The 27,340-nt window shown below is 60.0% G+C and overlaps 1 protein-coding gene across 3 annotated transcripts in view; it reads right to left on the bottom strand.

Moving 5' to 3' along the window:
* The window catches only part of PDGFA (platelet derived growth factor subunit A), a 33,035-nt gene extending 7,272 nt beyond the window's left edge, over nucleotides 1–25,763 (bottom strand). Inside the window, exons 1-4 of one of the 3 annotated variants that reach the window (XM_064376654.1) lie at nucleotides 25,476–25,763; nucleotides 12,448–12,544; nucleotides 7,426–7,530; nucleotides 6,173–6,360 (exon numbers count right to left, since the gene is read on the bottom strand). In XM_064376654.1, coding sequence (XP_064232724.1) covers nucleotides 6,173–6,360; nucleotides 7,426–7,530; nucleotides 12,448–12,544; nucleotides 25,476–25,700 — 615 coding nt within the window. In that variant the 5' untranslated portion in view covers nucleotides 25,701–25,763. Of the gene's footprint in view, nucleotides 1–6,172; nucleotides 6,361–7,425; nucleotides 7,531–12,447; nucleotides 12,545–13,988; nucleotides 14,053–25,475 lie in introns of those variants that run through there. The other 2 variants (XM_064376655.1, XM_064376656.1) reach the window with 2 other exon arrangements.
* Between the last annotated feature and the right edge of the window lie 1,577 nt (nucleotides 25,764–27,340).

Here is a 27,340-nt window from a genome sequence, read left to right as displayed (position 1 = left end):
GGAGAGGCCCAGCCTGAGGATGAACTTCAGCAAAGTCCTAGGAGGAGCAGCAAGGCCACCCTGGACCTCAGCCACCCCCAGCCCTCCAAGCATGTCCTCGGCCCTCTCTGAGTCAAGAACTGCCCAGGTGGGAAGGAACCAGGGATTTCAGTGCACACAACCAGGCCCAGCCTCCCCTGCCTCTGCAGGGGCCGAGAGCCTTCCTCCCCTCCCCTGGAGGCCCTGGACACGGGTCCCAGCAGGTGAAACAGCACCAGCCTCACATTCTGCCATCTCCCCAGCTCAAAGCACCCACACTCTGCTGCTCCCGACCACCCCGATCTCTGCAGGGGCTGCCAGGTGAGGCATGGGGCAGGTGGGCTCTGAGATCTGGGCTCGTGGGGATGGGCTTGGGCAGGGCACTGTGTTCTGCTCCCAGCCCTGACCCTCCGGGTGGCACAGCCTCTTTGGTCAACAAGCGGCCTCACCTAGTTCCCTCGGCAGGGCAGATACCGGGGCCCGGCTCGGCAGGGACGGCCCGTCTGGCCAGACACCAGATGCCCAAGCGAGGGGCAGGCTCGCTCTCGTCCACTCGAGACGGCCGGCCGGCGAGGGCGCGTGGGCTCCCAGGACACAGCAGAAACACTGCCCCTCTGGGCACCGTGTGAAACGCACACGGCACAGCCGCTTGTCTGGGAATCCACTGTCTCTTCAGACAAGCCTGTTTTTATCAAACAAAAACAAACAGCGATTTATGATTGCACCTGTTTCTGAGTATGCCAGGATTCCAGGCCGTTCCGCCACCTCTGTCTGGCCAGGAAATAGCTACATTTTTCTCCCAAGAACACATAATGAATATTGGATTCTCACAAAAACCTCCTCCATGAAAGAAGGTCAAGTCCAAAGAACAGAGATGATTACGTCCTTAGGACCCCCGGGGGGTTGCCCTGACCCCCAGACCCTAAGCTGAAGCCCAAGTCGTGGGGGGCCCCATGGCCCTCCCGCTTTTTCCATCCCAGAGATGTGTGCTGTACCTTATCACACCAGACATTCCGATCCCCGAGGTGAGTTCATCTGGGACATAAGCCACCCCAACTCAACACTCCTGGGACGATAACCCAGAGATGCCGTCATCCCTCTAGGCCCGGGAGGCTGATCCCTGCTACTACGAAGCAGCCCTGAGCCTGCAGAGACCCCCTGAGGAGGGGTTCGGACGGCCACTCCCTGTGGGGGAAGCCCCCAACTCCAGGTTACGGCCTGACCCTTTCAAAGCTCCAAGACAACGTGTTAGCCATGAAAGAAATCTGACTGACCGCACGTGCCCGTCACTGTAACCCTCACAGCTACCCCGTGAGGACACCATCATGGTCCATTTTAGAGATGAGAACACACAGCAGAGACACGGTAAGCCCCTTGCCAAGGGTCACCCAGCCTGGGCTGCCTGTTACCTCTTTCATGGAAAGGAAGCCCAGACTCCAAAAGAGCAGAGCCCTGGCCTCACGGCCCCGGCCGGGGGTCTCTGGACAGAGTCAGAATGTCACTCAATCTGGATGCTGACTTGGGTCAAGAAAATCCTGGCCGGGTGTGGTGGCTTGCGCCTGTAATCCCAGCACTTTGGGAGGCCAAGGCGGGCAGACCACCTGAGGTCAGGAGTTCGAGACCAGCCTGGCCAACACGATGAAATCTGGTCCCTACTAAAAAATACAAAAAGTAGCCAGGCGTGGTGGTGCGCGCCTATAATCTCAGCTAGTCAGGAGGCTGAGGCAGGAGAATCACTTGAACCCAGGAGGCAGAGGTTGCAGTGAGCCCAGATTGGGCCACTGTACTCCAGCCTGAGTGACAGAGAGAGATTCTGTCTCAAAAAAAAAAAAAAAAAAATCCCTCAGACCGGTCAAGGGGACTCACACCCGTGATCCCAGGAATTTGGCACCAGCCTAGCCAACAAATCAAGACCCAGGCTTTATAAAAAAAGAAAAAGAAGATCCTACCTCCTTCAGCACCAGCCCCACGTCCGCTAAGAATGGAAGCAACGCCCCGGCGTCAAGCTCGGGTAAGAGGCCCCCACCCAGCCTGGCTCAAGAGGACCCCCACTCTGCCCACCTAGAGACTACTACACCAGACCCCAGAGAGTGATCAGAGACGTGGCTGGGAGCGCCTCACCCGGCACACCCCAACCGCTCTGTTCCAGCGTGCAGAGGCCCATCCCGTACACCAGGTGAGCGCACATCTTCTGGAAGCCTCCGGCCCAGCAAGGTGGGTTCAGAGCCAGCTCCGTCCCTGACACCACAGCAGCTCCAGGGCAGGCAGGCCATGAGTCGCAGTGGACGGCCCTGGAGTCACGGCCACGAAGCTCTGCCTTCACTCCGCACACGGCCTCAAACCTCGGCTCCATCCAGGCCAGACCCCTGCCGTCCTCGGCCGGTATCGCATCCCCATGGTCCACGTCCAGGCCCACACTCCTGTCCTACCCCCAAGGCTTGGGTCTGGAGAAGAGTCAGGCGTCCAGGGACCAAGCGCTGACCACACCAGGCAGAATGCGAAGAGACACCCACCCAGCTGGGAACCCCGGCCATCTCTCCCCCGGGCTGCCGGTCAGTTTCATCCTGGTGATCCCAGCAGGGCCTGAGCTGGGCAGTGACCACTCCCAGCTTCACTACTATCTGCTAACAAGAGACCTCTGAATGTTGACCAGAAGGGCATAAAACTGAAAGCAGGAGGCGCCATTCCCAGCGTGGGTGGACAGACTGCGGGAGCCCCTCCCGGCCAGCCCCAACTCTGATGACCTCAGCCGACCCGACGCCCACGCACGGGCACCAAGTCCCAGGCCCTGGGGCCCATCTCCTTCTCGCCGGGTTGACAGCCACCCCCATCCCCAATGCGGCAGGACCAGCCTCCTGGCTCAGCCTCCACAATGGGCCTCCTGTTCCCTCTGACCTCTGTCCCCTCAGCCAGAGCCCCCCGTGTCTGAAGCTGGATGTTTTCCTCCAACCCTCGGATGGGTGGGCAGGGAGAAGACGCCTCCCAGAAGGGGGAATGTTGCGGGGGCTGGGTCTGAGGAGGTGGAAACCAGGCCGCCCAGCTCTGCTGCAGGACCCAGCCCTGAGGCCTTAGGACACCCTGTCCCCTCTTGGGCTGACCAGGATCCTGTCCCGGCAGATGAGACCCAGAGGCAGAGGCCTGGTCGCGGCTCTACCACCGCACAGAGCAAAGCGGGAGCCCCTGCCGGGCCGGGGGCGGGAGCAGGGAATCTGGCTCTCACCCCACCCAGCCTGCTCAGGGGGCCGGGGGAGGGAGGGCTCAGCATTGCCCAGCGGGGCCAGCCCCACCTACCCTCACCCCATGACAGGCAAGGTGGGAAAGGCGGGGGCTGCCCAAGGCTGAGCCCATGGGCCGAGACCCTCTCCCCACACCTCCAAGGCTCCCCCCACACCCAGAACCAACGTGAGAATCCCTCATGAGAATAAGCCACAGGTATCCCAGACTCCGAGTTCACAAGGGCCTCCGACATACAACCAGGGAGGACGCCAAGACCCACAGAAAGGCAGAGTCTGCACCCCAGAGAGGCAGACAGGATGGGGGTACAGTGCTAGGCTCATGTCCAGGGGACCTGGGGGCCCGAGTTAGACCCTCCCTTCCCTGACCCCCCAGCGGTAAATATCCTCTGAGGACAGAAGGCTTCCCCAGATAAACACGCGGGGCTTTGAAGGGGAGCGCTTGGCCTTGGGGATCCCGGGCAGTAAGATGTGGAATCTGCTTACTCAGTACCCAGGGCACCACGCAGGACCAAGTCCCCAGAGGCCAAGATAAGTCCCAGTTATGGGTCTAAAGTGCCCGGTCATGTGACAAGGAAACGGCCCAGAGTTGGCTGCAAAGTCCTTCACAAAGAACCCTCTCCCCCCGTCTCCCGCCGGAGCCTGGAGTCACAACAGTGGGGCAGGGAGGATGTGAAATAATTCTTTTCTAAAGTCAAAGAATGGTTACTAATGTAGCCCCCAAACTGAAATCGTCAAACATCATTTCAGTGACCGCATATTCCAGGAAGAGCAGGCTCAGTCGTCACCAAATCCTCAGCTGACTTGAGCCCAGGGGGTCCAGACCAGGCAGACCAGGCTGGGTAACACAGCGAGATCCCAGACTCTACAGATAATTTAAAAATTAGCCAGGCATGGTGGCATGCACCTGTAGTCCCAGCTACTTGGGAGGCTTAGAGGGGAGGATCGTCTCAGCCTGGGAGTCCGAAGCTGCAGTGAGCCATGATCGCACCACCACGCTCCAGCCTGGGCGACAGAGCAAGACCCTGTCTCAAAAAAAAAAACAAAAACAGAATCTTCAGCTGAGGCCAAGCCAGATGACTCTGCGTCAAAACAATGGCCTCCTGGACTGGGGGCTGCGCCCGCCTCTGCCCACCTGCACCTGCTGCTCAAACCCATGGGTCCTGCAGCCCAGGTGGGAGAATTAACAGCACTTTAACCCCACTGAAGCCAGTTTCCAGGGAGAGGAGCCCTAGGAGAGCCCACCCTTCCCAGATGGGAGCTCTGGGGACATGCCAGCCCCAGGCCTCACGGAAAGCAGAAGACACCCTGCAACCCGTCCCAAAAACAGGAGACCAATGTTCCCATAGGGACTGACCCCAGACGCAGGGAACCTCCCTTGCGAACAGGACGGCAGCAGCCTCGGCTCTCTCAGACCCACTGCACAGGTGAGGAAAATGAGGCCAGAGAGGAGCAAACACAGGTTAAAGCCAGCCCACCCAAGATGCTGCACCCGTGGGTCTCCGGGCACACTTCCCTGAATGCAGGGGGAAGGGGCCCAGCCAGACAGCCCTGGTCCAGGACCTCAACAACTCAGAACGCTACGGCGAGCTCACTCGGCTGCTGTTCCTCCCACAGCGCAACCCGGGGAGGAAGGCCCTGCTGTGGCGGAACCCCAGTGCCCCCAGGATTCTTCCGCTGAAATCCCAGCTTTAGGGGATAGCATTAGGAGGCGGGGTGTCTCGGGGAAGCCATTAAGCGCCCCACCCCCGGCCATTTTTTCTTTTTAAGAGAGAGTCTTGCTCTATTGTTCAGGCTGGAATCACAGATCACTGCAGCCTCAGCCTCCCAGACTCAAGTGATCCTCCCACTTCAGCCTCCAGAGTAGCTGGGACTACAGGCACGCGCCACCACGCCCAGCTAATTCTTTTTTTTTTTTTTATTTGCTAATAATTTTTATAAAATCCTCTTGTGAAACCATGTGAGCTTGATGTTTGGATGTGGGCTCGCCCAGCTAATTCTTGTATTTTTTGTAGAGATGGGGTCTTGCCATGTTACCCAGGCTGGTCTCGAACTCAGCGACCTCCAGCCTTAGCCTTCCATGGTGGCTGGGACTGCAGGTGTGAGCCACCTCACCTGGCCTGATCAGGTCCTAGGAGTGGAGCCTTCATGAATGGAATTAGTGCCCCTATAAAGCAGCCTAGGGAGCGTGTTCACCCCGTCCCTCACTCTGAGGGCAGAGCAAGAAGCCATCATCTATGAACCCAGAAAACAGGGCCGCAGCAGAGACAGAGTCTGCCAGCGCCTTGATCTTGGACTTTTAGCCTCCAGAACGTTGAGAAATCCGTTTGTTGCTGATCAGCTCCTGGTGGATGGAATTCTGCTACAGCAGAGCCAGGCACCAGGGCTGCTTAAAGAAAGAGGGGCTCACCCTGGGATCCCGCGGAGGGAAGTCTGGACTCGAGCCCACCCCAAGCACTCTCTCTCCTTCTACTGGGTTGCTTTAGCGGGGCAACTGGGGGGACCCCGCAACAAGTCAGGCACTTCAAGAGGTAATGCAGGCTCTGAATGCCCCCCACCCCTCCTGCCATGAACCACGGTCCCCCACTGAAGAGCCTGCAGAGGACTCCCAGGGCCCAGAGATGCCAGACACCTTCTGGCTAAGCAGCTAGACACCCTGCAAGGCCCAAAACGGCCCCCCGACTGTGGTCTGGAGCATGAAAAGAAGGTCTGACTCATCGCTAGAGAGCAGAGTGGAAGCCCCAGCCTTTCCCTGCACCCCCAGGCACTCCTCTCCTCCCTGGGCCTCAGTGTACCTGCCAGGGAGATGGGAACACAGCCGTGCACCCCCCACCACCATGCCAAGGGCACCCTGTGGCCTCCCAGGAGGGACCGTGGCTGCCTGGCAGGGGCGGCGCTCGGGCCTGGGGGGCAGGGCTCACCTTGACGCTGCGGTGGTGGACGCGGGAGGGCTGACACTTGACGCTGCTGGTGTTACAGCAGCCGCTGCAGCGCTTCACCTCCACACACGGGGGCCAGATCAGGAAGTTGGCAGACGTGGGGTCCACCTGGCTCCGAGGAATCTCATAAATGACCGTCCTGGTCTTGCAGACGGCGGGGACAGCTTCCTCTGCAAAGGCGGAGGCACAGTGAGCAGCGACCCAGCACAGTGTGGCCCGGCGTGGGCACCGGCCTCTGTGACCACTGCCCCACCCCATGGCTGCGGCGGCTCCAGCTGGGACTGGGGGGCAACCAGGGTGAGCCACAGGCCGGGATTCTCCCCAGGCAGCAGAGGTGCAGAGGCGGAGACGGGGACTTAGGCCAGGTGGGGCCGGTGGCTGAGGGGGCAGAGGGGAACTTAGCAGCAAATCTTACAGCACTTTCTGGGGTACTCTGGCCTTCAAGACTTGTCTAAAGGGTGCAAAATGCAGAACCCCCACAGCAAACGTCACCTGGGAGGACCAGTCACCCACACGTCACACTTTAAGGTGGAGGATACCAAAATCCATCTTCCTGGAGGAAACCACAGCTCACAGAGGGGGGTCCACTTGCTCAGGACCACACAGCCATGAACACCACCAGGGCTCAACCCCAACAGGTGGGACCCCAGAGGACACAGGACTGGGGTGTCAGACCCCACCTTGTCCCAGGCAAGAAATCAGGGACTGGCCCGGAGCCTCCCGAACCCGCTAGTTCCTTCTCAGGGGGCTGCTCTGTAAGAAGGGAGAAAATATCCCCCAAATGGGTGCCTGGGAGGAGCCCCGGAGCCAGCCATGAATGGGGTAGGGCACTCGGGGTGCAGCGAGGGCTCTGGGGTGGGTGGAGGGGGCAGCCCCTGGGCACGCAGGGGCACAGTGCCTACACCGCAAACTGGAAATTAAGCACAGCCACGTTTCCAGCAAGGCTCCTGGGGACAGGCCCCAACAAGATGGGGCACTTAAGGAATTTATGATGGCTCGTCTCTCCTGGAAGTTCTCTTGGCCCAGACTAGGACTCCAGGAGGAACAGGCAGGCTGGAGCAGGAGACATCCCCGAAGGAGGGAGACCTCCAGAGAGGCCAGAGCCACAGGCACCAGGGCCAGGCCTGTTTTAAGGAGGAGGAAGCTGGTGGCTCGCTTGAGGCTGCGAAGCTGGGAGAGTGGGTGGCCCCTCCCCACCCGGCCCTGCCCTGCCCACATTGGCCTCCTGGACTCACCGATACTTCTCTTCCTTCGAATGGGCAGGGGCCGCTTCTCAGGTGCATGCTTGGTGGCATGGACCCCGTGAGCTCTCAAGCTGGTGTCCAAAGCATCCTCACTCCCTGCAGGCAGAAGGAGAGCGCCGTGACTGCTCCAGGCCTGTGCGCTGAGCCCAGGGCCTGCCCAGCCGTACGTCACACAGACCAGCTTTCGGAGCCACTGGGGAACAGGGATTGGGCAGTACAGCCCCCCTTCTCCACCATGAGGGGCAGAGGAGAACCTCTGTTCCCACCAGGGCTCTTCAGATATGCAGGATATGAAGCTACAGAAAACGCCCCATTAGCACAGAGGTCCCCAAATGCAGGGACCTGTGACAAAGCTGAGGGCCCTTCAGGGAATGGACCGTAGGTGGTCTCCTCTATGGCGCCCCCTCCAGGTAGCCCAGGTGAGGGCTGCACCGGGTCAGGAGAGGCCGAAGGCCGCCCAGCTCACCCCACCTCCCTGAGGGGCGCAGGGCTAAGCAGAGGCAGCTTTGGTTTCTGCAGGTGCCTGAATGTCTCCCTCCCTCCCCGTCTGAAGCGCTCCTCGAAGAAGTGGCTTAACCTTTAAGGGGCACTGGAAGCCGCCAGACTGGGCTACGGGCCAGACCCTACTCCTCCCTGAAATGAGTCTACTCTAGGGCCAGTGGCCGTGAGGAAAGGCAGGAGGGCACGTGGCCTCTCATGGAGCCTACAGCGAGGAGTCCCCGGGGCCTGACAGAGGGAGGCAGCCTGCGGAAAGGGGTTGAGAACGGCCTGCATCTGCCAGGCGTGTTTACAGCAAGGCGGCCAGGTGTGGGTGGGGCAGGCGCCCAGAGCCAAGACCAGCACTGACCCGGGAGCAGCACCAAGAACCCTATTCCCCACCCCCACCAGTGCACACACCTCCCGCTGACAGGCGCTGACCGCCCCCCCACCATGGTGCACGTGCCCCCCCCCCACCGTCACGGGCTACGACAGACAGGCTGGGGGAGTCTCAGCTCTCTCTGATTCCAGCAGCAGGAAGAGGACCCACAGTCCTGCCCAGGGACAGTGCGCGAACCTGGGCACCGCAGGTGGTTCTGGGCCTCCTTGCCTTGGCCCCCTGACACCAGCTCAGGGGTTTCTTCCCATCTCCCTCCATCCTGCCTCCCCAGTATATAACCGAGGGCAGACAGGCACTGAGACGGTGAGCCTCACAGCCAGGATGTCCCAGAGGCACGCAGATCTCTCCAACCCCTCCTAGGAAGCTCAGGACGGCCCAGTCAGCAGCCCAGATGGCTAACGGGCTCTGCACCTCCTGGGTCCGGGACGAGCAGCCCGAGGCCTCTCTCCCCAGCCCACCGAGGCATCCATGACTGTCCAAAAACCCACCGGAGAAACCTCAGCTTCCTCCACGTCTTCCCAAGACGCCGAGACCTGCAAACCTCACATGAGGTGTGAATGGCAAAGACGAAGCCTGCCCGGAGCCTTTTTACTGAAAATGACTCAATGTTCCGATGTCACTAATTTTGTTTGAGACCCAAAATAAGATCAGAACTACTCACGCAATAAGAATTTCCCATCAGCCAACTGTTACAAGCAGCGGTTTTTGTTTTTTTTTTATTAAAAAGTGACACTTCTGAGTCACATCCTGGTGGTGGCCACCTTGCCGTGGCCAAACCAGAGCGACTGGTCCGCTCTCCAGTCGAAGGAGAAAATTCAGTAGCAACACCTCTGCGTCCGCTGCTTTACCAATGAGTCAGTTTCTACGTGTGCGGGGGCTGCTATCACTTCTTTCCATCTGAGGAAACTGAGGCCCAGAGAACTAGAACAGGACAAGGAGGAGCGGCTCGCAGGAGCCTCCGTGGTCTGCGTCCACAGCGCACAGGCCCCACGCCCCACCAGCCTCTAGCCCTGGCTTAATAACCGGAGAAGACAGCACCCCTCCGAGTTCACTGACCCCTTGAAAGCCTGAGCTGGCGAATTTCTTGAGACGAGAGACAGAGGAGGAATAGCTGCCCCCGCTTTGCCCTGGCTCAAGATGCCAAGAGTGGACCACGCTTTCCAAAGCCGCCCTTCCGAGCTACGCCGGCTGGGACGTCGCTCATTGCGGCAGCCGCTCACAGCTCACCAAGCACGGCCCTGAGCAGCCCAGGCCCAGGCGGCCTGGCCAGCAAGAATCACTCCTAAAACTGCTCCCGGAACAGTTAACCAGGAGGCTTTGCCTTTTGTGTTTTAGGCACAGACGTCCCAATGAGAACTCCAGGACAGGGAGAATCTTCCAACCATCAGTCCTGGTCTGACACCACTGGCCCGAGAGGGGGATATTTATGTTATCAGTCCCTCAATGATCCACGGGCGGGCGCCAGGCCACACTGCTCAGGGGAACAGAGCTCCCCAGCTGCCCCTGCACACAGGACGAACAAGCCCTAAATGCTGGCTGCCTATCATTAAAAGACCACATGCTGGCTTCTGATCTACAAGCCACAGGCGAAAACCTTCACCCTTCACTGCAGCACACCCTCTGCATAAAATGCTCCGGCTCTGGCAGGATGGTGAGGAATCCCAGGACCCCTGCTCCTCCAGCCACAGCCCAGGAGGACCCAGACCCCAGCCAGTGCCTTGCTCAGTGTCCCCAACTGTACAATGGGACACAGCCTGCAAGCTTGCAGGAGCCAAATGCCAGTCACAAAGCCCCACCCATTGGGGGAGGAGTCAGCACAGCTGGGGAGCACACCTGGGGTTCCTGAAAGCCTCTTTTCTGTTTCCTACAGCGTAGGCCTCAGAGGCACCCAGAGTCAAGCATGTCGGCCTGGAAGCGTCCTACGGGAATTCCAAGGGAAAGTTCGTCACACTGGGTTTCTCCCAGCACCCAGTCGCTTCCTCATGAGCCCTGCACTGTCCCCGGCCCGTAATAGACCAGAAGCCCTCTAGATCTAAGAGGGAGTCCAGGAACCGGAGGGACACTTACCCCACGAGAACTGACCACAAGCAGTTTACAACCCTCCCTGTGAGAGAGCAGGAGGGGAGGAAAAGACACCCCTACAGGCTCAGGCCAGAGACCGTGGGTTCCTCTGGTCCCGTTTCCCGCCAGACCTGGGGAGGGGGCTGGACAAGGATGAAGGCGACGCCCCTGAGTCACAAAAGATCTCCCACCAGGGGCAAGGCTGGGGGCGAGAGAGGAGGCAGATGCCACCCCCATGTCCAGCCTCCCAGACACAAGGAGAATCCCATTCAGACCCCAAAACATCTCACGGAGACCGGAGGGCTGATGAGATATGCCCTCTTCATTCCCTGGGGCAGGAGGAAAGCGCTCCCGGGACGTGGCTGCAGGGGGAATTTGAAACCGGCCGGGAGGACTAGCTCAGGGCCTCCTGGTTGTTTTCAGTTTGGACCCCACGACCTAGAAGTCCCCGGTCAGGAATGCCATCAGCATAAGCCCACGGAGCCACAAGGCTAAAGGCGATAATGGGTGGGGGTGGAGGAGGCGGGGCTGCCGAGACCAGAATAAGAATAGTCCCAGCGGAAAGTGAATGGCCCATTTCCCTGCGGCTCCCAAAGACAGTCCCAGGAGGAGGCTCATCTGCGAGCACCACCCCCGCAAAAACCGCCCTGAAACCTTCTCCGGGAAGCAGTCTCCCACTTTTCCAAACCCATCCCAGACCAGGGAGATTCAGACAAGTGTTTCCCCCCGACCCACAAACCAGAGCCAAATCCTTCTCCCCAGAGTTATCCACGGAGGGACCCGATCAAAATCCCCGCGCCCAACTGCGCCCTGGAGTGAAACACACCGCCCCCGATAAGGATCAGCCCAGAGATTTCCTGGGTCAAGAAACTACAGAAACCATCGGCCTTGTTAGAAAATGCGTTTGGCATGAAACGAAAATAGTTCAGGCCTCTCCACCACCATAATTAGGTACAAATTTCCAAATGACTAGACCATGTGATTTCACTTAATCCCCCCCACACACCCCCCCTTTTCCAGAGTCCTCTGCAGGGAGAGAGAAGTCTTCATTTCACGTAACTTCTTCCAGTTCTGCCGCCTTTAGCTGCTCTTCTTAACAAGTTTATCGAGGCCCCCTTTGGAAACCAGCTAAGGAGTTGTGCCACACGAGGCTTTCCCTAGTTAAAGCTCAGATTGGAGTTCCCCGGCCAAGCGTGCATTTTGGAAAGGGCGCCACGAGGACCTGGAAGGAAGACCTCGCCTTCTGGGAAGGGGCTATCTAGCCCTGAGGGGGCGGGCGGCCGCCCTACACCCTCGCCCCTCCCACCCAACGCGGCCCACCGCGGCCCCCCGGGTGTGAGAAGCCCCTTTAACCCTCGCCAACCCGGGTCTAGTCCAGCTCTGCAGCTGACACTTGCTCCAAAACTCTGTGCTTGCAAATAAACTGTTTTCTTTAGTGGCTCGGCCTCAGGGCCTCAGGGTGAGACGCAAAAATAGCCGCCAGGCAGCAGATGCGTCCAAGGCCCGGCTTTTTATTAGGTAGTGAACACAGAAAGACACCGGCCTCCCGCAGCCACAAAGGCCTAGCCCTGCGGCAAGAACGCGGCACCAGCTCCCAGGGATCACAAAGGGGCCGGGCCCTGATCCGGGGCCGTCTCCGCCCGCCCGTGGGTCCGGGAGCCGCGCCTGCCCTTGGGGCCTCGCTCCGCGGGCTGCCCGCCCGGCGCACTAGCCAGGGCTCTGCGCCCAGGGCCTGGGCGGGCTCCCGACGCTCCTCCGGCCCCAGGGCAGGCGCGGGGCCGGCGCACCTGGCGAGGGCGCCGCGGCTGAACTTTGTGTGACACCCGCGGGGTTTTCCTTCAAGGCGAAAACAGTCCCCGGGCGAGTGAGCAGCCCTCGGCCGCGACTGGGAGAGAAAGTGGCGACTGAAAGAGAAACTCCTGACTCATCCGCCCGGGCGCTTAGGGCCGGGGATTGGATTCTGACCTTTCGATGCGCTGCGCGGCGCCCCGCCCGGCCCCAGCTCCCGGCGCACGGGGTGCACAGGCCGCCCGCCCCGCACCTCCCCGCGCGCGGAGGGAAGGGGCGCGATTTACCTACGGAGTCTATCTCCAGGAGTCGCTGGAGGTCCCGGATGCTGTGGATCTGACTGTGCGCCAGCCTCTCGATCACCTCGCGGGGGATCTCGGCTTCCTGCAAGCAGAGACCACACGGTCAGCGCCCGCGGCCCAGGGCCCGAGGAGACCCCACGAGCGCCGGCCGCAGCCCCGGCCCCGGACCCCGCGGAGCCCTCGCCCGGGCCCTGGAACCAGAAGCCGGGGGTGGGGCTGGAAGAAGACCACGAATTCTCCACCCCCATCCATGGTCTGCCCTTGGCAAAATCAAAGTCCCCCCCGCGCTTTACATTTTCAGACAAAAGCCCCCGCACTCCGGCCCCTCCGCCCGGGGTGTCAGTTACAGAAGATCTGGGGGCAGCTATAGGGGGCCGGGAGTTTCTGATTTAAGAGTGAGATCAACATCTAGAGAGATCAAGTTAAAATGCGTCACGGATCGGCGAGGGTCACGGCAGCCCTCACACTTTAATCCAGGCCGGGCTTAAATTTCACGCCCGGAATCCCGGGCCGAAGCCGCGGAGAGGTCTCTCCGTCTCACAAACACACGCGCGCGCGCAGACACACGCGCACACACGCTCGCACACACATTCACTCACACACTCGCCCCACCCCGGGCTCCGGCCCAGCCGCGGCCCTAGCGCCGACCGAGACGCCCAAATCCAGCCTGCGGGCGGCTGGGAGAAGCCTTCAGGGAGAGCGAGGGTTAAACTTCCACCTCGCGCAGCTCTCCGGGCCCCGCCGAGACCACGCTCCCCTCTGGCCTCCCCCACTCCCCTTCCTGATCTTTAAGGAGAGTCGGGGGTCGCCGGGAGCCTGAAGCACTCAGTTCCCACGCCGGGGGCTGTGGAAAGTCATTCATCACAGCAAAGCTCCGGGGGACGGGGACGGGGACGGGGACGGGGGTGGGGGGGCGGGGACGCCGCGGTGGGAGGGTGCGGGCGCCTGGCCCGGCCCCAGCTCTCCTCGCTCAGCCACCTGTAAGCAGGCCCGGGCGGGCGGGACTGCGCCGGCCCCGCGCCCCGCCGGGCTTGGGCACCGGGAACCGGGGGCTGCGGCTCGGCGCTGCCCACCTTTCCTGGCCAGGGGCTTCCGCAGCAGCCGCCCCGACTGGTTTGCCGGGCGCCCTTCCCTCCTCCCCAGGCTCCGGCGGCTCACACACACAGACACACACACACACACCCCCTTCCCCGCTCCCCGCACCCCGCTGCTGCGGCGCTCGCAGAACCCCAGCTCCCCTTCCCCGGAGAGGCCTCCGCGCCCCCCGAAGTTTCTCCCCACTCGTCCACCTCGCTGATCCCCGGTTTCCCCCGAGGCAGAGCGACGCAACACGCTGGAAACTCCCCACACACACTTAGGCATGGCAGAAAATAGGACCCCGTTGGGAAAATTTAAACACCGACCACCCTAGCAGAAACCAAAATGCTCACTGCAGAGTCCGTGGCGTCCCAGCCGGTGGGCGGGCGGGCGCGGGGGGTGTGCGCCGGAGAGCCGGCGCAGAGACTGGGCGCGGGGGCGGCACCCACCTCAGCCACAGCATGGGCGAGGTATCCGCAGCCGAGGAGCAGCAGGCAAGCCCAGGTCCTCATCGCGTCCCGAGGCGCTGGCGGCTCGGCGGAGAGGCGAGGCCGCGGGGCGGGCGCTCCAGCCGGGCTCCTGTGGCGGCGAAATTCAGTACCATCCCTTAGGGAGCGCGGCCCAGAGGAGGGTGGCGCGGGGAGCACGGAGCTGGCAGAGCGCGCCCGGCGCGAGCAGCGAGTGCGGAGAGGCAGGCAGCGCCAGCCAGGAGGAGGAGGAGGAACGGAGTGCGCGCCCGCCGCGCGGGGAGCCTCCTGGGCCGCCGGGTAGGGGGTGGGGACGGAAGGGGCGGAGGGCGGGGGCTGGGCTTCTTCCTTGGTGCGTTCCCGGTGCTGGCCGCCGCCGCGCTCGCTCCCCGGCGCTGGCTTCAGGAGCGACCCGGCCGGTAATTCTGCATATTTGCGGGCATCGGTCCCCGAGAAGAACTCCGGAGGGAGGCTGGGGCCGCCGCGGCGCCACCGATCACCTGTCTGGACGCCCGGCCTGGCCCCGGCTGCGGGCTCGCGCTCTCCCTGCGGGCTGCCGGCGGCCCTGCGCGCCCACCGCCGGCCCTGCGCTCGCCTCCGGCCTCCTCTCGCAACCGCCGCCCGGCCGGGCACAGCGCGGCCCAGCACGGCGCGGCCCGGCGGCCTGCGTGCGCCCCTCCGCGGCGCGCCCTCGGCTCCGGCGCCGCGCTCCGCCCTCCGCCCGCCGGGGCCGGGCAGCGCCCGCGGCCGAGCTGCCTGGCAGCCGCCACCCGTCCGGGACCTCGTTGCGCCGCCCGCGCGGGCCTGAGGGCGGGCGCAGGGCCCAGCCGGCGCCTCCGCCGCTGCAGCCGCCGGGAGAGGAGGAGGAGGAGGCGGCGCAGGCAGGCCCGGCTCGCCGGAGTTGGGCGGGCTCCGCAAGGCGCGCGTGTGGAGCCGGCCGGCGGCGGGGAGAGGGTTATAGCGCCGCCGCCGCGCCCCTCCCCCGCCCCCGCCCCCCCCCGCCTCCCCCGGATTCCGGGCCCCGGACCCGCACCTCGGAAGCACGCGGGGTTCGTGCGGACCCGGCAGGGCCCGGGCGCCGCCGCCGCGGCAGGGAGCACACACGCGCTCGCGCAGGCAGCTAAATCCATCAAAGCCCCGCGCCCGGCTCCGCGCCGGGGCTCCGCGCCCCTCCCTCGAGCTTGCCCACCCTCCAGTGCCAGCTGCAATCCTGCGGCACCGGGTGGGGAGGGAGGAGGCCGCCGCAGAAGCGCCGCCGTCGCCGGCTCGCCTCTCTCGGGCCCCAGCGGCGGCAGCGGGCAGCGCCCAGAGCTGCTGCGCCAAAAAGGGCGAGAGCGCCGGCCCCCGCCCCCGCCCCGGCGCTCCGGCCGCGCTCCACGGTTGGGATCCAGGGCCCCAGCCTTCCCCTCGCCATAAAAGGAGGGGGAGTCAGTCGTTGGGGAAGGCGGGGGACGGGTTTGGGGCACTCACCTGGCGGCCGCCACGCGCCCCCGCCCCGGATCCGAAGCCCGGGGCATCTGAATGAGGACCCTCCACCCACATTTCCACTTGGGAACAAACCCAGGTCGGGGGAAGGGGCTGCAGCCCGTCTCGTCCCCACCCTGGAACCTCGCGCCCCCCAGACCCCTACTCCCGCGCCCAAGGCAGGGGCACGCTCTGAGCTGGGAGGTCGAGGGGGTGGAAGAAAAAGGAGCCACCGGTGAGGGTCCCCGGGTTCTGAGCCTCCCGCGTCGGGATCCGCGGGACGCGCAGAGCGCCACCTCCGGCCGAGGCGCAGCTCAGAGCGCTATGCGGGGGAGGAACGCGCGCCGAGGCCGAGGTCTGAGCGTGGCTAGACGGCTCCCACGCCGAAAAAGGGCGGGTGCGCCGGGGCGGGATGATTTCGCCTCCCTAGACCAGGTGGGATTGGACCCGAACTCCGGGTCTAGATGCCCGTCAGTGCCCTGCCGGGGGGTCTACGCGCCCTGGTACCGGGTTCAACACGGAGGTTGGGGGGAGCGCGCAGTGCAGACCCTCAAGCTAGACGGCCTAGGCCCCTGGAGACTAGGAGACGCTCCCGTGGGTGGGCAGCCGAGGAGAATTACGCCCGCCCCAGCCGCCACCCCCAGTCCCGTGGATTAAGCCCCCGCCCCCGCTGCAGCCGCCCTCCCTCCAGACAAAGGCGGTTAAGGCGCAGCCCCGCGGGCGGTCTTTCATCCCCAGCTCCGCCGGTTCTAGCATTTCAAAGGCCGAGTCCGGAGGGCGCTTCGGGGGCGCTCGCCTTCCCCCAAGTATGTGGCAGGCGGGGCCTCTCCCACTGCTCCCAGTCAGTCGCGTCTGCTTGCGCCCTTCCACACACCTGCAGGCCGCCGCCCCAGCCCGCAACCCCCTCTGGGTGGTCAGGACCCAGCGGGACCCGGACAGAAAAAAGGGAACCTTGGACACGTTGAGAAGCACCTGAAAGCCGGGTCTCGTCCCTCCGGGGGGACCTTGTGCGGCTCGGGAGGGGACACCCACTGGATGGCTTCTGGGAGGAGCCAGGCCCGGCCTCATTCCTCCGTCAGTTATTCCGGAGTCGCACGCACCCTGTCCTGCTAGGTCTCGGACCCCTCGCGGGCAGAGGGGGACGGCGTGGAAGGCGCGGAGGAAGGTCGCGTTGTGTTGGGGATGGAGGACCCGTCCCAGCTGGCGGGGTCCCGGCGGTTCTCGCCGCCTCTTGGGGGCCTAGATGGGTGCTTCCCTCGGCTCCCCTGCCCGGCCTGGAGCTACGGGTGTGCACAGCTCGAGCTTAGGGCCACCTGAGGACGTGGAAGGGGCGCTGGAGCGACGCGGGGGCTGGGGTGGGGCTTGGGTGCATCACCCGCGGGACGCAGAGCTTAGGCGAAAGCGGCGCAGGCATCTCTCTAATCGCCGGCCGCTATTAAAATAAAACCGCGACCCGTCGCCATGGTGACCACGACAACAGCGGCCGTGCGAGGGAGGCAAAAACTTGTGCAGCCGCGCGACAGCCGCCTTCGAGGGAGACTTGGGGCACCGCGCGCCCCAGAGCCCCGCGGCCCACACGGCGTGGGACAGGGACCCCCATCAGACCCGCCCCATTCTCCGCCGGGTCCCCAGAAAAAATCAAGGAGACATGGACCCCCACAGGCTTTTCTCGGGGGCTGGGCGTCGAAACCGCAGGACTGACTTAACCAAGAGGTCACTGGCTTGGATGAAACCCGCGCCAACGTGGAACCCCCTCCCCGGCCTCCGTTTCCATTCACACTCCCAGCGTCCTCCTTTCAGCCCCGGGAGAGCGGGGCGGAGGGAGGAGGTGGGTTTCGGGCGCCGGCCCAGGAGGGGACGGTGCGACCCGAGCCCGGCCGGCGGGTTTCGCGCGCCGAGGCTGCAGCACCTGCCCCGCCCGCCCCGAGCGATCCTTGCGGATGGGGGCGGTCACATGCCTCTTTCTGGCTGGGAATCGAGTTTCACTTCCAGCCGCTATTAGGCGGTTCACACAGTTCACTGCAAACATTTGATAATGAGGCTAAATATACTCCCGCGTCGGAGGGGGCGTGGGTGGCCGCGGCCCGAGCGCGTGGGCACTGCGCTCAGGGCTCCGCGGAGCGTCCCCGCCCAGGCCCGGGAGACAGAGGCGCGGACCCGGGGTAGCTGGCTTTGTGCAGGAGGGAGACGCGCCCCGAGCGCCTCCCCCGAAACACTCCCGCCCCGGGCTGCGGCGCGCGTCTGGGAGGCCGTGGGCGCCCCAAGGTGTGCCCGGGGCCCCTGGTGGAAGTGGCGGCGCTGCGGGGAGCTCCCGGAGGGGGTGCGGGGAGCTGCTGGTGGGAGGCGCGGGGCACCTGGCGGCCTGGGATGTCCGGTCGCCCCCGGAGCCGTGCTTCCTGCCTCTCCCGGCGCGCCCCGACGTGCTCGCGGGTCCGTAATTACCGTGAGTCAGGTGACCCAAATAGGCCGAGCGAGGGGGCCTGTCGCGCGGCCGGGGCGGGTGGCCGGACGTCTGCCCGTGACTGGTTCCCTCCCGCCCTCCCCGGGACCGACCCCGGCACCCAGGGAGGGCGGGAAGAGCCTTGGCCATTTCTCAGGGTAGGGGGCTGCAGAGGTTTAAGAGACTGTCGCCGAGCCCAACCCTGCTCCCTCGTACCCACTGAGGCTGCGCGTCCGGGGCCGTCCCGGGCTTGGCACCAGTGGGCGCGGAGCTGTCGCCGTCGTTGGGATTCAGTAGTAGTCGTAATGGCTGACATTTGCTGCGACTTCGATTGCAGCAGGTGCTGAGCTCTTTCCTTGTGTAATTTCATGGACACTCACATATCAACGCGAAGCGCAGACTTGCTGCCTCTCATATCACCGAGTCCCAAGCAGCGGGGCTCAGCACCCCGGGGCACCTCTGCAACCTCGATGAACAGATAGGACCCTCAGTTCTCAGGGGCGTTTATACCTGGAGTGGACACTCGGGAACCACGTAGCAGCCGACACTGCCCCCCATCCCAGTTCCCTCTGCTCTCTGCCCCTTGACCTTGGCCTTGATGAGATCTGTCCCTAGACTGCCCTGGGTGTCCGTTCCCTCCTCTGAAACATGGGAGGCCGACAGCCCTCACCACGCGCAGCTGTGTCCTCTGCCAGGAAGCCTTCCTCCCACCCACCCGCGCAGGAAAAGCTTCACTGGGCCGCCCCGGGTAAGGGCACTCCTGGCCACCTGCCTGTCCCTGGGGTGGGGGTGGGAGGGCCAGCTGGGCGCCCGAATCCAGGCCCCCGTGCCAGAGCAGATTTCAGAACAATTTGTAATGACGAAACCCCACGTTCCCCTTTATCTCTGGGCAAGGCTTTCTTCCTTCTAGGCAATTAATTCAAAAGCAACCCCAGCCGTGGGCTGGACTCCTTGAAGATCAAAACTGTCCAGCGCGGGCGTTAATTAAGTCATTATCTCAGGCCCCCAGCGACTAGGGATCAGGCCTTTCCAGTTCACACTCCCCAGAAAGGGAGATAACCCACCCCACCCTCCCTATTAAATCATTTTATTTTCTTTTAAATACACAAACAGAACTGACGTTGAAAATAGCACACGAGCCCACAATCATTTTGTGAACATTCTGTGAATGAAGACATGTATGAAAGGACACTCGGTGGCTTCAAGAAATGAAAGCGCAGAGTCCAGCTAAACCAGGGCCATTCTGTCCAGGAGGGACGGCCACGCGTGGCCGCTGGGCACATGAGACGTGGCAGGTCCAAACTGCACAGTGGCAGCGTGGTTAAGTGCAGGATGCACGCCAGCCTTGGAAGGCTGAGTAAAGCATGCACAATTTCTCGTTGGGAATGATTGTGTGAATTGCAGCTTGAAATAGCATTTTGGATATAAGGAGTTGGATAAACATGATTACAATTAATTTCGCTGTTAGCCTCCTGGAGGCTCCTCTTGCTCCTGCGGGCCACAGCCAGCTCAGAGGCTTGCTCTAGGAAATACCCACATGTTCTTCAACACACGTGTATGTGCCAGGCATGGTGCCAAGTGCTGAGGACACAGTGCTGAGACCAGGCCCTCAAGGAGCTCTCAGTCTCTGCGGGGAAGCCATAAGTGAGAGACAGACGTACAGGTAACGGACTTCAGGCCGAGGTCAGGGAGACCTCATCCGAGGTGTCTGAGAAGAAGCCACTGAGAACATCTAGAACAGCTAAGTCGGGCATTCCAGGCAGACGCGACAAGGCAGGTGCCGAGGCCCCGGGGTGGAAACAGCTTGGTTTGTTCACAGACCAAGGAAGCAGGCCACCTGGTCTTGGGACGAAAGAAGGGCTCTGGGTTTTATTCTAGGAGCAGTGGAAGCCATTGCAGGCCCTCAGGCAGGAACACGCAGTGTAGTTGCATAAAGGAAGAAGGGGCCAGGCACGGTGGCCCACCCTGTAATCCCAGCACTTTGGCAGGGAGGCCAAGGCAGGAGAATCGCTTCAGCCAAGGAGTGTGAGACCCGCTTGGGCAACATAGCAAGACCCCGTCTCTACTAAAACGATACAAATCAGCCATGGTGGCATGAGCACCAGGTCTCAGGTTCGAGGAGACTAAGGCAGGAGGGTCGCTTAAGCCCAGAGTTTGAGGCCGCAGTGAACTATGGCACCACCGCACTCCAGCCTGGGTGACAGAGGGACCCTGTCTCTAAGAACTAAATAAGTAAAGGAACAACGATCAGTTATTCTCTATTTCTCACATCTGGAATTCAAGATGGGCTCAGCCAGCAGGTTCCGGCTCGGGATCTGTCCTGCAGTCAGGGCTGGTGGCTGGAGCTGTCATGGGGAGCGGTGGGGTTGGGGCTGGCCAGCATCCCCCATGTTCAGGTGGGCTCAGGACTCTGTCCCATGGCCTATCGGGGGCCAGCTTGAGCTTCCACACGGCATGGGAGTCAGGTTCCAAGGACAGGCTGCCTCTAGGAAAGCAGAGGGCTTCATGTGCGTGCTCCTGCACCACAGGGGAGGTGATACGCTCTCCCGATCCAGCAGTGTAAGTCTGCAGCACCACGCCTCTGTACGCTCTCGGCCTAAGCTGTCCCCAGCCTTCCTGGACACTGGAGGAGGGCACACAGAAACTCCATCCCGGACAGAGGGAGTGCCAGGGTGTGCACAGGCAGGTTCTAACACTGCTTCGTGGTTTCACAGCGATCCCTCGTGGAGAAGGGGCTGGAGGAGGACAGGGAGGTGTGCAGTTGTCTGGATGAGAAACGAGGCTGGTGGACTCCGGAAGGCTGCAGTGCACGAGGTCAGACTTCTGAAAGGCCCAGCAGCTTCCTGGGAGCTGCAGACACTGGATTCTTAGCACTTGCCAATTGCTGGGGTGTAAACACTCCCACCGTCACTATTTTAGGCTTTGCTCCTTGCCTCCACTGGGTCTGGCCCTTAAAACAGCAAGAAAACAACTCGGAAGCTGAGTCAGCCCTGTCTCCCGGTCGTCCCCACAGATCCTTTCCTGTTCCAGAGTTCCCGTCAGCAGCCGCCTTGGTTCACAGGGGGCGTCCCCAGGTCCTGTGCAGTGACAGGAAACCAAGGAAGCACCTTGATTTCACCTAGAAATTAAGGTCATCACATCTGACACCTGCATTTCACAGGTGAGGAGGCTGACATTGCAAGTAGTGATGGTGGTGAGATTTGAACCCGGATCCCTGTTCTCTGGGAACTGCCGTTTGCCTGAGAACTGTGGGGTTCTGCAGAGAGACACAGAAATACAGACCCAGATGGCTCCCTCGGAAACAGAGTCACCCCCAAGGGCAGCTGGAAGGGAGTGGGCGAGGACTGGTCTTCAGGGACCTCCACTCTCCCCGCCCCTCCCCCCACCCCATCCTCTCCCTTCCTGTCTCCAACCCCTGCCGTCCCTTTGCGGATCCTGCTTCCGGAAGCTTTGATTTGATGCCTGGGTGGGGAGCGATGTTTTCTCGGTAGATGTTTTGGCTAGGCAGACTGATCTTTGAGAAGCAGCTGTGGCAGACTGGGGCTAGAAAGTGAGGGGGTTAGAGAGCCTGAAGCTTAGTGACCACCGCCCCTCCCAGGCCAAAGCCACAAACCCCTCCCACCCCCAAGGGCTTCAGACTCAAGGCCCAAGTTCCTGCATATTGGATGTGAATTCCAAGTTCCAAGGTGGGGCAGGCATGGGCCTGAATCATCCAGCAGTTCACTGCGGTCACTGGGGTCACCCAGTTAAAGCACAAGCCAACCCCAGAGCTCTTCCCCTGGGCTCTGCCCACAGCCTCTGTCCCCCTTGTGACCATGGACGGGTTGGGAGCAGCCTGTGGTCCCTCATTCCATCCGGTTTTGAGGGCCTCACCCCCGTCAAAAGGTACAGGTTAGACATGGGGAGAGACGAAGGAGCCAGGACAAGCCCCTGTGCCCCTGACCTTCCTCGGCCTCTGCTGAGGGAAGAGGATGAGAGGCCGACCTTTCCCCATGGAAGAGACTCCACACCAGGGCGACCAGCACCTCCTTTGAGCAGAAGCACACATCTGACCTTCACCAGCAGGGCTGAGGCAGAGGGGACCCCAGCTCATGGAGCACAAAGAAGTGGCCTGTCAAGGCCAGACAGAGAGGCAACCAGAAAGCCACAGCATGTGTGCATAGAAAGCACAGAAACTTCTAGAACAAAGAAAGTATGGGGGAGGAGGAGGAGGAGGAAGGTTAAGCAAATAGTATTTTTATTTACTTATTTGAGACAGGGTATCTCTCTGTCACCCAGGCTGGAGCGCAGGGACACGATCTCAGCTCACTGCAGTCGAACCTCCCAGGTACAAGCAATTCTCCCACTTCAGCCTTCTGAGTAGCTGGGATTACAGGCATGTGCCACCACGCCCAGCTAATTTTTATATTTTTAGTAGAAACAGGTTTTTGCCATGTTGGCCAGGCTGGTCTTGAACTCCTGGCCTCAAATGATCTGCCTGCCTCCACCTCCTAAAGTGCTGGGATTACAGACGTGAGCCATCACGAGACCGACCATATTTTAGAGCCACGATAATCAGAATAGTGTGGCATCGACATGACCAGAGACCCCAGAAAAGGCTCTGTTGTAGATGAAGAATTTTAAAAGATACTGAAAGGATTGCATATTAAATGCAGCTGAAACTGTTCTTAAAAAAAAAAAAAATCTGATGAAATCCTCACTTTACCCCACACTAAATACACTTCAGATGGATTTAAAAATTAAGTTGTTACAAAAAAAAAAAAAAGCTTAGGGATAAACTTGGACCACGTGAAGCAAGGATAGGCACACATCCCCTGCTGCGATCCTGCCAAGGATGTTTAGCCCTGATCTGACCTCATGGAAACAGGGAGACAACCCAGATTGAGAGACATTCCATTAACACCTGGCCTGACCTGCAAAAGCATCATTGCCATGAGAAAAACACCAGAGGGCGACTGTTCTAGGCCAGCAGGGACTTAAAAGGTCTGACAACTCAATGCCACATTCCATTCTTGATAGACTCCCACATTCAAACCAGCAGACAACTCAAAGTCTGACTGGGACCCCTTGGGAAATATCAGATACTCTGATGGTGGTGCAGGGGGACCTCCTTGTTCTTGGGTGATGCCGTGGCAGTTGGGGTAAAGTGTCATGATGTTTGCAGCTTATTTTCAAATGGTTGGGAGGGGAGTATAGATGACGGATAGATAAATGATGATTAGATCGGTGACAGGTGGAGGGATGGCTAGATGATGAATGAAAATATGATGGATGTGTAGGTGATGAATGCACGGAAAGGTGAATGGATGGATGGTGATGGATGGATGGATGGATAGATGAGGCAAGGATGATATATGGAAAGATGATGGATAAACAGATGATTGATGGATGGATGGATGATTAATGAATGGATGAACCGATGACGGATGGGCCAGGCATGGTGGCTCATGCCTGAAACGCCACCACTTTGGGAGGCCAAGGCAGGTGGATCACTTGAGGCCAGAAGTTCGAGGCCAGCCTGGTAAACATGGCAAAACCCCAACTATACCAAAAATACAAAAATTAGCTGCGTGTGGTGGCACGTGCCTGTAATCCCAGCTACTTGAGATGCTGAGGCAGGAGAATTGCTTGAACCTGGGAAGCAGAGGTTGCAGTGAGCCAAGATTGCACCACTGCACTCCAGCCTGAGTGATGTAGTGAGACTCCATTTAATAATTTTTTTAAAAAGATGATGGATGGATGGATGATGGATGGATACATGGATTATGGATGAATGACTGATGGATGAATGGATGGATAGATGATGGATGTATAAATAGATGATGGGTGGATGGATAAAGGATAGATGGATGGATGATGGATGGAGGGATCAATAGATGATGGATGGATGATGGATGGATGATAAATGGATGGATGGATAGATGGATAAGTGATGAAGGAATAAATGATGGATAAATGGGTAGATGATGAATGGAAGGATGGATGGATGATGGATGGATACATGGATTATGGATGAATGGGTGATGGATGAATGGATGGATGGATAGATGATGGTTACATGATAGATGGAGGGATTAATAGATGATGGATGGATGAATGCATGGATGGATGGGTGATGGATACATGACAGATGGAGGGATTGATAGATGATGAATAAATGGATGGATGGATGGACGATGGATGGATCGACAGATACATGACAGATGAATGAATGGGTAGATGATGGAGGGATGGATAGATGGGTGGACGAATGGATACAAGATGGATTGATGGATAGATGATGGATGGATGGACAGATGATAATGAATGAATAGATGACAGATGGATAGGTGATGATGGATGGACAGATGCATGATGGATGAATGGATGGATGATGGAGGGATGGATAGGTGATGGATGGAGGGATGGACAGATGATGGATAAACAGGTAGATGAATGGATAGAAGACAGATGGATGCATGAGTGGATGGATGAATATTTGATAGATGGGTGGATGGATGGATGAGTGGATGTATAGATGAGTAGATGATAGATGGGTGTATGGCTGGCTGGCTGGCTGGATGATGGAGGGATGGATAGATATGGATAGATGAATGGATAGATGATGGATGGATGGATAGATGAATGGACAGATGGATGAATATATGATAGATGGGTGGATGGATGGATGGATGAGTGGATAGATGGATAGATGGTAGAGTGATAGATATAGGTAGAGATAGACATGGATAGAAATGAGAGATAAAATGGGGACACCTGGTGAATGAGGTGAAGGGTATACAGCTGTTCGTTATACTATTCCTATGACTTTTCTGTAATATTGAAGTTTTGAAAATAAAAAGTGGTTTAAAAAAAAGCACTAATTCCTATTTCCTAGTTTTCCCGTAGTTTATCAAACTCTAAAATGGAGAAAACTTTCAGAACGTAGAAGGCATAGAGCAAATCCCGAATACAAGACTAGAAGGAGTGTTAGGTTTCATGTTTTCAGTTAAAAGAAAACACCATTGGCTTCGACAGTATCATCAAAGGACCTAGTAAAAACTTTGAAGCCTAAACAGATAGAATCATTCAGTTTTGTGTTACATTTAATTTCCAGTGTCCCTGTGTTCTTATCTGTATATATAGAATGATAACATTTGCCAAATTTTTAAAGCACATTCATCTATCGGGATCTCTGCTCATGCCCAGAAAACTGCTGACAATACATGAGAGAATCACAGCTGGGAGGAAACGCAGGAGGACGTTCACCTTCACCACCAACCACAGGCTCCCCTGGGGAGGCCTGGAGCACGCGCTACGTTCTGGGCTCCTGTCAGTTGCAGGCCAACCTGGCGGCAATCTGGCACCAGGAGCCATCAGCGTGGCCTCGGCCCCTGACCCTGTCATCCCACATCCGGGCGTCCAGCCTAAGAAAATGATGCATTTGCTCCAGAAGCTCAGAGCAGCAAGATTTAAAACGCAACGACTGGAAACAACCTAAGATCCCAGGTGCTCCAAGATCAAGATGCCAGAAAATATGTAAAATAAAGTAAGATCCCGGGCACAAATGGCCCTTGTTTTCTTACCCCTTCTCCTGGTGTTGGAAATCGAGGCTCCATTCGTGGGTGGACAGAAAGGCAGCCTCCTAGCGCGGGGCTTGCAGCCTCCACGTGCTGTTCTCCCCGACTCCCTCGCCTGGCGCTCCCGTCCTCTGTGCAGGACACAACGTTGCCCACCGAGGCGTCAGAGCGCGGGGCTGATCCTTGCGTTTCCTCCGCACCCGGTGTCCGGATGCTCCATGACGTGTTCATGTTGCTTCTCTAAGAAACGCCATTGCTTCTGCTTCGTAAGACGTGCTGGGGCGTGAGAAGCCACGGCTCTGGCGGGCTGCCTACCCGGCAGGTCCTGCCCGGCTCAGGAGCCCGGGTGCCCTCTGAAAGCTGCCCCCACCACCATTTCTGGGCCAGCAGAGCTGGGCTTCAGAGTTCACCTCCTGCTGACTGCGTGCCCTCAGGCAACTCACGCTGCGGCCGTGAGCCTCAGTTTCCCCGTCTGGGATGTGATGACTTCCATTCCAGTGCTGCTGTGGTGGGGAAACCCTAAGTGGCGCTGAAGACTCCTGGGCCCCTGCAGACTTGCCACCGGCCTGGTCCGTGTTCCCCCAGCTCTGGAAGCGGGGCCCTGCAGGGGCAGGCGGGGCTCAGCGGGCGGGTCGGTTGATCGGGCGTGGCTGTCCTGTGGCGGTGCCATACCTCGGTGGGCCAGCCTGTAGGGGAGGCCGGAGGGTCTGGGTGACTCCTCTTCCTGGCTGAGAGAGACTGCTTCCTTGGGGGCCAATGAGGTGTGGGAGTAAATGGCTTTCTTGTGAAACAGACTCCGAACACCCCCGGGGGTGGTCACCAAACCATGCTGAGGAAAAAGGAGCGGAGAGGTGGGAGGGAGACGAGGAAAGAGGAGGGAAAGGAGGCGAGTGGGGAGGTGAGCCCCAGGCAGGGGGTAAAACAGAGAGAGGAGGTGAGGGAGGAGTGAGCTCGGGGTGGGGTGAAACAGAGAGAGAAGATGGGGTGAGAGAGAGACAGGGAGGAGGTGAGAAAGAGAGGAGGTGAGAGAGGGAGGAGATGAGAGAAGTCGGGGAGAGGTGAGAGAGAGAGGGAGGAGGTGAGAGAGACGGGGGACAGAGTGAGTCAGGGAGGGAGCCCCCATCCCTGTGCCAGCTCCGTGGCTGCCTGGTCTTTTCCCTCAGCCCACGCAGGGAGCAGCAGGGAGCTGGTCCTCCTCCCCAGTGCCCGTCAGGACCACGTTCAGGTCACTGCAGCAGATGGGACTGCGTATGGCACAGTGCCAACCACTGGGACATGGAGACACCATCTCTCTAACCCCCAAACGGGACCTGATGCGTGCAGGGGTTCTAAACCAGACAGGACTCCCCAGTCAGCCCTGCGGGTGCGAGGTCAAGCTCCAGTTTGCAGCAGGGAGCAGGTGAGGAGACCCATCAATGTCCGCGCCCCTGGCAACCTGGCCTGGGAGCTCAGGGGAGAAGCCAGATGGGGGAACTCCTGAGTCCTTGCTTCTGAAGCTCCACGTTGGGAGCCGATGGCCTGAGTGCTTAGTCTCGTGCAGAAGGACCCAGCTGCCTGTCATTCATCTCCATCTGTGAGCTTCCAGACAGAAGAGAGAAAGTCACAGCCCACCCCACCTGGGGCTATCCTTAGACAGCATGACTTGGCTGTAATGACAAGAACCCAATGCATTCTGGCCCCAGGAAGCAGGAGAATGCATCAGTCCACGTACCTGTCAGGCTCAGGAGTGAGCAGCTTCAGGCATGGCTGGATCAGGGTGCCCAGCCCATGTTTTCAGAGCTGTCTCCTGCCCTTATCTCCCTTTCACAGTGGCAGGACCGCAGACACTTGCTGCCCCCAGACTCTTGGAGCTGCAAGGCTGCATCTCACCA

The sequence above is a fragment of the Aotus nancymaae genome, unplaced genomic scaffold, assembly GCF_030222135.1.
Source record: "Aotus nancymaae isolate 86718 unplaced genomic scaffold, 86718_ANA_hifiasm-v0.15.2.pri h1tg000015l_1, whole genome shotgun sequence".
Taxonomy (NCBI): domain Eukaryota; kingdom Metazoa; phylum Chordata; class Mammalia; order Primates; family Aotidae; genus Aotus; species Aotus nancymaae.
This window is presented reverse-complemented; position numbering and strand designations above follow the sequence as displayed.